The sequence below is a fragment of the Triticum dicoccoides genome, chromosome 2A (genome assembly GCF_002162155.2).
Source record: "Triticum dicoccoides isolate Atlit2015 ecotype Zavitan chromosome 2A, WEW_v2.0, whole genome shotgun sequence".
Lineage (NCBI taxonomy): Eukaryota > Viridiplantae > Streptophyta > Magnoliopsida > Poales > Poaceae > Triticum > Triticum dicoccoides.
Window position 1 is genome coordinate 17,909,484 of NC_041382.1, and position 11,073 is coordinate 17,920,556.

At 46.9% G+C, this 11,073-nt stretch overlaps 1 protein-coding gene across 1 annotated transcript; it reads right to left on the minus strand.

Annotated features, from left to right (window-relative positions):
- Nucleotides 1-1,271: 1,271 nt before the first annotated feature.
- Nucleotides 1,272-3,739, minus strand: LOC119352834 (uncharacterized acetyltransferase At3g50280-like). The gene has a single exon (XM_037619420.1). It carries the CDS (start codon nt 3,178-3,180, stop codon nt 1,804-1,806), a length of 1,377 nt encoding a protein of 458 aa, XP_037475317.1. The 5' UTR covers nt 3,181-3,739; the 3' UTR covers nt 1,272-1,803.
- Nucleotides 3,740-11,073: the final 7,334 nt, after the last annotated feature.

An 11,073-nucleotide genomic window follows, 5' to 3' on the forward strand; every position in this document is an offset into this window, starting at 1 on the left:
TCTTACCATTTTTCGCAAAAAGTTCCAATTTTACATGCCTATTCTTGCATATTATAAACAGACGCATTTTCTGTTTAAATTGTGTGCAAATTTGGTCATTATTTCTTTGAGTTTATTTTGCATTTTCTTTCTTCTTGGAGGGTAATACTGATGCCATTAATTCATTTTTACTTAGAAAACTTCATTATTTTGATTTTGTTTGAGTTTTTATTTCATTTTCTTTCTGCATTAAGGCAATATCAATGTCACTAAATTCATTAGTTGTTCGGGAACATTTTTTGGATAATTTTTACTATTATATGCTTATTCTTGTATATTACAAAAGAGCGCAATTTTTGTGTAGATGGTGTGCAAAATTTGTCATTATTTTTTATTGTTTTGATTTTCTTTTCTCTTTAAGGATAATACCAATGATACCTTACAAAATAAGCCTTCCACAAAAAGATAATGCTAATGACACTTACTCATTTCATTTTTTTAAAGTTTTCTTTGCAAAAAATTCCACTATTACATGCTTAATTTTTTTTCATTTATAAAAATGCGCAATTTCAGTGTAAATTGTGTACAATTTTTGATATTATTTGTTTTAACTATTTTATTTTTTCATGTTTAATGGTAGTACCAATGCCAGTAATTCTTTCTTCTTACAAAACCCTATTTAGCCAAAATACCACTATTACATAATTATTCTTGCATATTTTTAGAGGTGGATTTTCTGTGTAAATTGTGTGCAAATTTTATTATTATTTATTTTCAGATTTTCTTCTTCTTACTGTGTAATACTACTGTCATTAATGTATTCTTTCTCGGAAAAATTCATTATTTTGATTTTGATTTTGTTTTATTTTTATTTTATTTCTTCTTTATGGGTAATACCAATGGCACCAATTCATTACGTCTTATAGAACATATTGTAAACAATCTTAATTGATTTGTAAACTGTGTGCAATTTATGTAATTATGTTTTTAATTATCTTTCCTGAAAAGGTGAACCAATCCAATTCTTCCATTCTTCTTTAGAAAAAACATCATATTTTTATTTTGCTTTAGTTTTTATTTCATTTTATTTATTCTTTTAATGGTAATATCAATGCCACTAAGTCATACTCCTTCCGCTCCATAATTACTGTCGTGGTTTAGTTCACAGTAATTATGGAAAGGAGGGAGTACTTTTTTTGTTGTCGAATACAAAGGAGTACTTCTTAGAAAACATTTTTGTACGAAAATTTCAAGCACGTACGGCATGTAGCAAAAGGTGATTATGGTGTAATCTCAGTTGGAGGCGTGTACTAGCAATCTTCTTGTACGTACATATTATCTGCTTATACCATGCACCAATCAGTGTTGGATCTAATCACGTCTTGTCCAGTCGGGCTCAACTCATCTCATCTTACACACGCCCAGTACAACTCGTCACAGCACCGCTTGCTTATGAAACAGTATGAGATTAAAGAATTCAGCTTTTTACTATTAGTTGGTGAAAGAAGAAGCATGCACCAGCCGGTCCACTACCACCCAAAGGAAGCCTGGCTAGCACACAACTCCACTGAAACAGATTAATAATGTTTGCAGTCGACTGTCTTGTAGCCGCTCCCAAGATGAACAGCTGCGTGATCTATTTTGGACCATTTGATCAAGAACCTTTTTTTTTCAGGCACCTGCAAATAGAGCCTCCCTTCTTTCTGCGCAACATTATTTGGTTGGTTCTAGGCTTCTAGCCGTGGGGCTCACTACCATTGTTGCTGTATGGCCGATGCATCGGTGCACCAACTACCACGCATCAGTCTATCCTCGTTCGCAACTTTACACCGACGCGTCCATCAGCTCTTGGTCGGCGACGAGCCTGGCGAGCGCACCAGGAGCGAGGCACACCTCCAGCTCCATGCCGCCTCTCCCCACGCCGTCATCCCTGCCCTCGTACACCGAGACCAACCCGTCCACCTTGTTCCCGGCGCCGCTCCGGACGGCCAACGGCCTGCCCCACCCGAAGTCGTTGCCATACACGTCGAGCTCCGGCGAGCCGCTGGCCACCATCGCCGCAGGGCCGATCCCGTCCAGGTACTTGAAGCTGGGGCTCGCAGGCCACGCCCCGAGCTCGGCCCTCACGCTCGCCTCGTCCACCGCGGCCACGGCCCGGTTCAGGAGCCACGCCGCCCGGCCCAGCCGGCCGTCTCCCAGGATCTCGCCGGCAGCAGCCCTGCCGACGGCGCCCGCGGCCGCGTTGCCCACGTAACCCCGCGGCACGCCCTTCACGAGTGTCCGGCATCCGACGGCTAGCGAGCACGTCATCTCCTGGGCCGGCGCGAGCGCCCGGGCACGACACGCGGCCCGCCACACGTGCGCGGCCACGGCCTGCAGCGAGGAGATGGTGGCTGTGCCGCCGGCGGCCATCGTCTCGGCGTTCGCTTTCGCCGTCAGCCTCTTCACGCTCTCCGGGGAGAAACACAGCGAGCATTCCTCCAACGGCGGGCGCTCGAACCGCCTAACCATGTCCTCCGCCTTGGCGAAGGGAAGAGGGATCGGCACGGGGCAGCCGTCGAGGAACCATCTCTTGGGCACCGTGGGGATATCTTCGCCGGCAGCGGCGCCGCCGCATCGGCTGATCTCCGACCACGCGTTGAAAAGGTCCCACAACGTTTCCCCGTCGGCGGCGCAGTGGTTGAGCGACATGGCGACGAAGACGCCGTCGGCGAGCTCGGTGACCTGCGCGGCCAGGAGCGGCCGGGTGGGGTCCACGGCGGCGTCCACGCCGAGCATCCCGTCGAGAGGGAAGAAGGACCAGACCACGCGCGGGATGACGCGGAGCGGGCCGGCGATGTCGGCGACGGCGACCCCGGGCGCCACGGCGTGGACGAACTCTGCGCCTTGGTCGTCGCAGCTGATCGAGATCGTCAGGCCCGGCCGAGCGTCCGCGCTGGCTACGGGCGCGACGGCGAAGCGGCCGGCGAGCGGGTAGAAGCGGGCCAGAGCGCGCGAGAAGGACGACGCGAGGTGTTCGACAGCATGTGCGCCGGGCCGAGGCTTGGGCAGGACGACGCCCTTCTGCAGGTACTCCACGGTGATCCGCGGCAGGTCCCATGGCGTGAGGTTGACGGTCTCGGGCTCCGGCGGCCGCGAGCTCGCGTGGTGCTCCGGCTTGACCATGCGCCGGGACAAGATCTGGACGCCGTCGCCTTCCATTTTGATCGCGGGAGCACTGGAGCAGTAGACAGACTCTGAGTCTCTGCTTGATCGTGTGGCTTTGGGGCATGCGGTGGTCTGTAAGAGTCGTGACGAGCAATACTAACGGAGCACGTGCAAAGAAGCATACATACGCAAGATTTTTCTGGAAACGTGGGGAAGGTACGGGTGTCCAAGAGTAAGAGAAGAATCTTTTTTTACAAAGAAGCCCTCGAGATCTTCTAGCCCATCCACGTCATCCTTGGCCGCCATTGTCGGAGCTCCGTGAAGAAGAAGCGACTAAGTGCCATCGCACTTGGATTAGGAGGGGCATCAAAGCTTTTTCACCTTCGAGAGTAACTGGCTGGCCTGCAACGGAACTCTTGTCGTTGTGGCGCGTCGACCAGGAAGGCCCTGGTACACCTACGACCCTAGATCCATAACACACCGCCGCTAAAGCAGAGAGGTGCCATCGCTGTCCTTGCACCTTGCATTGCAACAAGCAACACCCTCAAGACCACCACTTGCTCATGTACATGGTTACTCAACCACTTTTCGCTAGTGTCGAAGTGCACGCCACCATAGCGGAGATGAAAGCGAGAGAGAGAAACACAAAGATGTGGCAATAGTCTCGTGAGCCTATTAACGACCGACATCATCGTATCTAACTAAGAAACCGTAGGTGACCACAAACGACCAATCAACTAAAGGGCAACTTCCGGCAGTTCCACTAAGAATTCTCCCTGTATCTAAAAAACAAGGACCCCTAAAAGTTGTCGAAGAGAAAGGATAAAGAGGATTTAGATCCTGCGAAAGCACATGAAAAATGCCTTTTGAGGCATTTTTTTCCCCGTCCACCTCCGAGCATGTTGTTGAAACGGTCCTAGGAAAGAATACGTCTTATAGCCAATTTTTCTTCTTCTGAGCAAATAAATTTAGTATTATCTCCGATAAATCATTCGTGAATCTGCGTCTTTCATGACAATTGTAGTATTTGTGCCCAAGTTCTTTCTGTTCCCTTTAGGCCTCCTTTTGTTCATACATCTTGTATGATAAATGTGCATTTATGCCCTATAAGGTAAGACTGATTTCAATGGTTCCCTTAAGATATTTCTCTTACTTTATATTGTTAACAATATCCAATGACTACCATTCAGAACAAAACAACTACATCTCCCACTACTACTTTCCCAATGATTAATTTTCAAGTCTATATATATAGGATCATCTCTTATCAAAAAGTCACTTTGGTGGACGGGTGCATTGGAGCCCTATATTTTAAATATTGTCAAATTTGTATTTTTGAAGTTTCAAAAACTCCAAAAATACTTCCACATGTTCATATGGATGTATGTTACACATGTGCAAATTATGATGATGAGATAAGTAACCATGTGAGTTACACACAAATGACAAAACCGTGATCTATACTACTATATAGTTTACGAGTTTTGAATAGGAGCTGGCCATCAATCCTAACCATTTATGTCCTAAATCCAACGGCTGAAAGTAGCGGGATTCGCAGTGAACGGTGCATGGTTGTTGCATCCACCATGTTCTAGAATGAAGCGTCTGATAATTCTCAAGAGATGTGGCCCAAACTAATTCCTCTTGGGCCAGACATGTTGTAGCTTGAGGTTGGCAACGAGTCGAGCCCAAAAAAGTGGTTTCGAGGGAGAAATATAAAGTAAAATTAAATTACATTTTTTAATTCTTTTCTTTATTAACATTTTTTGCGGGATTCTTTGTTAACAAGTTGTGGGGATTGCATATATTAATTCTGACTTTCTTTATAATATAATTTATTTCAGCATCTATAAATCAAGAATATCTTTTCTTCGAATTAATCAGCAAATCTATGTTTGTTCCTACCAAAAATCATGCCATAATGTTAAAACGTGCATTGCACGTGCATACATACTAGTTTTGGAAAGATGAACAGTGCATGTATTGTTCACTATTTAGAAATCGCCATTTTGTCATTTCTGTATAGCTCACATGTTTTCTTATTTCATCAACAAACTTTATACATGTAGAATTATTTTCAGGATTTTTTTTGAGATTTTAGATGTGATTTTTAAGCTATTTAAAATAAATTCCTCTAATGCACCCATGTTCCAAAAATCTACTCTCGCATATCTCTCTCACATAATCATGGTCAGGTCTCTTCTTCCACTTCTCTTTCCACATCTCCCTGCCATCTCTCAACAACAAAATGAGTCGTCACCAAAGATTGGCTCTTCGATTTGCGAACATTTCAGATCCGAAGACGAGGAACTCATGACAGATGTAGTTATAGTAGAGAAAGGACAAGCGCGGTTGGATGATCGACACCATGGCGGTTCACTTCAATCGGGATGTCAATATTTCTTGTTGGCATGGAAGAAATCATACTCTTTTCCAACAACAAGTGCGAGATTGACCGATTCTTGCGATTCGATCCTAAGTTATCGTGACGTATGCAACCACCAAACTCAAATCTTCAAGACCGTAGATTCTTTTGTTGTTTTTTTTTATGTTCATTTTTCTACTGTTTGCTCTCACTTTCTTAAAAAGCACTTTTTATGTAACACTTGATTTCTTCAAATGGATGAATATTTTTCTAAAAGACATGAACACTTTTGAAATTATATGATTTTTATATAATATATGAACATTTATTTAATATATTTTTTATTTTTTAAATGCGTTAATTCTTGGTAAGAACTGCATGAACATTTTCTAAGATGTGAAAAAATATATTTAAAAATGTACAAGAATTTTCAGAAAAAAATAATTAAAATTTTTAGTAAAAGTGTTTAATAAAATACGCCAGTATTTTATTAAATGCATTTACTCTTGGTAAGAACCGCATGAACATTTTCTAAGATGTGAGCACATTAAAAAATTGTGCAAACATTTCTAGAAAATATGTTGAAACCTTTTTAATAACATGAACATTTTTTGTAAATGTGTGAACACATTTTTTTGATACATTGATAAATTTTTAAGAAAAAATACAGTGTAATCTTATTTAAGTAGATGATTTCTTACCAGATCCAGTTTTATGGAAAAGAAAAGGAAACTTTACTTTCTTGAATGGGCCACACTGATTCGGCCCATTTACCTCCGGCCCTGGACGAGCGCTCTGTCTCGTGCCCATCATGATGCTTGGCCAATCAATGAACCCCTGCCCAACGAGGATGTGTGTGTGTGAGAGAGAGAGATCCGCAGACCACAGAGTCACTGGTGAACAGCAACGGCGACTCATCCACAGCGCCGGTGCTACAGCACCCGTCCTCTCCACCGTGCATGTCTACGGTGCCCAGCCGGTGCTACAGTTCCTCATCTGGGCCGCCCATTTCTTATCCAACGGTGAAATTACGTACGCTGGGATCCCTGTCTGGAACGAGCAACCAGCGAGGTACTGGCGCCAGGCAGTGAGACACTGTGTGCTCGTGATTGCAACAGAGGAAGAAGACAGTGTACACACACGCTAGCTCAGCCCGTCCCTAGAAACGGGGCGGTTAGCAATAAAAAGGCACTTGGTGCGCCGAAGATTCTGTTATTCAGGTGGTTCCGTGGATCCATGCGCCGAAAAGTCTGTTATTCAGGTTGCAGTCACGAGCAAGCAACAGAAAGGCCATGGCGAAATAGCTCTACATGCAGGAGCAGTAAGGCAAGGAAAAAAAAATCAACCCAACACCGCATTTGGTCCGCGCCTCTCTGTTTGGGTTGAGGCGGCAAATAGCACGGTCCAACGCGAGGCCTCTAACCCAAAAATCTGTCCGTCAAGTGTTCATCTGGACCCATTTTTTATATAAATTTGGGCTGAATTTGCGTCAACACTGGACGGACGAGAGCTTGTCCTCTTGGTGTCCGCCCTCAGGCCCGCCCGTCAGCCGCCCAACCACTTCCCACCAGCCCCATTTAATCCGAACTCATGGACAACCCGCATGTTAGCCACCCAGCCGATTCCCTGCCGAGGTCCTTTTTAATGGCTACCCCCGTGCGTGGATCAGCCAGTCCACTTCTCCACTTCCGTCGCCTTCCACAATCTTTCCCCTGACCCCTCCCCCCACGCGCCCGACAAGCCCTAGGCCGCTCCACCCCTCACCGGTAGCTATGGGGATGTGTAAGTGGATCCCGCGGAAGTCCGGGAAGCGCGATCATGAAGCCGGCTCGTCTTCTGGCTCATCGGGGCCAAGAAACGCCGCCCCGTGCCAGAGGCCCTACGTGAAGGTGGAGGTGTGCCAGCGTTACTAGGATACGGGCACCCCGTTGTTGTGGCCCGACGCGCACCTACCAAAATGGGTGGCGTCTGAGCCCGAATCGGGTGCCGTGTCGCCCACCCAGGCGAGCGGCCGTGCCCGTCTTTTGGAGATCAATCTTTGGCGAGCGCAATTGCCTCCAGATGTCCTCCACGATTCCAGGTTCGCCATCAACTCGCTGATGTGGGACATGAGGTTTCGAGACGAGCACGACATGCGGCGACAAACTTTTTTTTGCCGCTCGTGCTCCGAGACTGCCACACCCGCATGCTCATGTTCTCGCACCACCCAGGATGCGCGGGCGTTCACGTGGCCGCGCTCGTTCGCCCTCGACGCCCCCACCAACACTCAGTGTCGAAGAGGAGGACAAGCTCATCAAGAAGGTGCTTGAGGACTTCAAGCTCGAGTACGAGCGCAGCCAGTGGGATGGCCTGTAGGTGCAGTTCGCCTTGCAGGCCGCAGGCGATGTAGCCGTCCCGGAGTTGGAGGACGGGGTCTTTTGGGAGCCGCAAGTCGTGTCCTGGACCCGGTGTTGGAGGGGCAGTCCTGAAGGTGGACATCGACTGTGTCGTGCAAGCCGGAGTATATGTCTACCCCGCCCTCTTGGGTCAACGCATAACCGTGGTCATCGTCCCCGATGCGTGAGCTACCGCAAGCACCGCCCGCCCACCTGTAGCAGCCACCGCCCTTCCTCGGCCTCACGGAGGACCAGTCGACAACGAAGACGACTAGGACGGTGGCGACGGCGGGGATTGAAGACGGCTAGGACGCCGATGATGGCCGGTCTAGGGTTTAGTTTTATTTATTTTATAATAATGTTTTCTAGTTTAAGTTTAAGTTTGTTGTACGGCGGCGAGTACGCCCAGGGCTTTTGGACTGAATGTAATATAAGTCTTTAAGTGGTTGTTTGGCTAACGAATATTAGCGATGGGTTTATAGGAAGCTAGTATTTACCCGATTTTTAGCACAATCAGTTTTATCATAATTATCGGTTTGTGGGAAACTATGTTTGGGTAAGGGAAATGTAAAACCCAGTCTATCATGTTCCTTGTTTGGATACGATTCAATTCCTCTCCCACCTCCATCATCACGGCCATGGCTGCTGGGGCTACCGTCAACAGGAGGTGGCTGCACCCACCAGTGACCACATCGACGAGTCGATGCACCGGCGCGGTAAACATTTTCCGTCGACGGTGAGGCCGAGCAGCCGCCCGCACATGCGCGTGAAAAGTGATTAGTTATATTCCCCGGCGACAGCTGCTTCTGGAGCTCAATATGCATGTGTGCCGCCCCTCGACGCCGGCCATGAAAACTTCAAACGAAGAGAGGCCCCTGTCTGTTTCCGTTTCACGAGGAGAAACGAAGCAAGGATTGAAATCTGTACGCATCCATCTACGGTGATGTCTTGAGTACTAGTGTTGTTGAGGAGAAAGGAGGCTACGAGGTCGTTGAGAAAAATCAGGAGATGAGAATTACTTGCGATTCAGTATATGTCAGACGTGTTTTCAGAAAAACGACTAATACTTGTTTTTCCACAAACGCAAAATCCTGGTTTGCTATATACACGGATAGGCTAGAGGAGCCAAACAAGATTTCTATTTTGTAGAGATCTAGTCTTGCAAATCATTCGTATCCAAACAACCCTTAAATTATTGTATTTATTTTTATAGTTTAAATTTAAATTCGAAATACAATCACTGTTTAAAATGCGCCGGGCCTGTTAGGCGGCCGCCTACCTATCCAAACGGACAAAATCACGTCCGTTTACTCGGCCGTCTGTCGTCGGCCAGTTGGTGTTGGCCTAATCAATCCGTGCGTGCAGCAAACCGTTTATTGAACTGAATTTAACGTCCCAAGGCGCCACGGGCACGGACGGTTACTGCCTTCCTTAGTGAGTGCCTTGAGTTACCAGTTCCGGCCATTCTGTTGGTTAGCTTAGCTATCATACCAATTGCAGCAATCGACATCGCTCGGCATCACATACCAGTACATTTTACTGACGGTGATGGAGTGGGCACTCACAAGCACACGCCATGTCGACGACTTCACCGAGTTCGTCGTCTACAGATGGATCTCGACGCACTGACAGCACCCCAATCGACGTCGTTTCCCCACCACCGGACATGCTCCTGAAAGATCGCTGGGAAGCTGTGGATCCTTCTCGTCCTGGACCAACCAGGACTATCAGCGAACGCGAGTACGTAAAAAGGCTGGAAACACGACGGCTGTGGCCTCCGGCAATTCATGTATGAGCCCGCTCTCATTTACACTGGATCAACAGTAAATAGAAAAAAAATAGTTAAACAATTCAAAAGGTTGTCAATTTTTTTTGGCATCGAAGATGATCGAGTGCGCCGAAATTTCATAGTGTTTATAGGCAAAAAAAGACAAAATCAGCCCAAACAGAGTACGTTTCCAAATTTTGTTCACATCTAATTTTTTGTCTCTTTTTGGCACGGCCACCTCGAATGTCTAGACATCACGAATTTTTACAGGCACATTACACATTCAAGCATCTTGTATGCAAAAAAGTTGAGATTTTTTTTTCTTATTTTTCCCGCTACTGTTTAACAGCCCAAACAGGTGCATCTACACCTGGGCATCGAATCGATGCTTCCTGTTTAATTAGGAACTGAGCACACAAATTCCTTGGAGAGAAGGGGTGTTGGTTCCTCTTCCTCCCTCCCTGCCCTCCTTTTCTTCCTCCTCAAACCATCATGTCCGACGTCGGCCAAAACGCCTGCAACGGGCATCGTCACCCCCTGCACTCAGGTGCCGACAACCCCGGCAACTGTGTACCTGCCGCACTCCTATTGTCTATGACGACGCAACAAGTCGTGTCCTCCATGTCTCTAGCGAGGTTCTGACTAGGCCTAGTTAGGGACGTTGCTGCCAGTCGCGGCCTCCCTGCCCCCTATGAGGTCCTGGCAAGGCCTTGGGGAGGGGGAGGGGTCGCAGTCGACCATGACCCTCTTGTCTCGTCCTTGGGACTACAGTACTGGTAATCCACAAACAGAAAATTTCAGATTTCGTTTCTTAAAGGAAAAGGCTCTGTTACCCGTAGAATAGCATATGTGATATAAAAAACATGACATCAATTTATATGTCATGAAAGAGGTTAGACCATTTAAATGTAGGGTGCCTTGAATATAACTCTACCCTAAAATGTAGGGTACGGTGACTTGGATTTAACTATTTCAACCTCACGCCACTAAAATGTTTTTAGATAGACACATAAGATATACTGTATTGAGTGTACCCTTTATGAATTTATCTTGGAACCGACTACTTAACATGTACATGGATAAACATGTTTCATCAGTTACTTTCAGCAAAGGCCATTAAATCTTCATCCAAAGTCTGAAAACAGATCTGACGATGTTCATCTTTAACTCCAGCTTCTTCTCCTCATGTAGCCGCCGGCCAACCTAGGCCTAACCGCCTGCCTCCGCTCCCGCAGTCAGCGGCTTTCCCCGCCTCACCGTCCCGCCCCTCCCCTCGACCTCCCCCACCATCGTGTTGGTCATCGCCCCGACCATCTCTCTAGGCCCCGCACCACCGGTGATCAACTCCGGCAATCCCCCCTGCACACCCCCACTCCTAAGATTCTTTTCCGAGAAAACCCCCACTCCTAAGGTTGATAACGAGGATTGCTTCTTCTCCA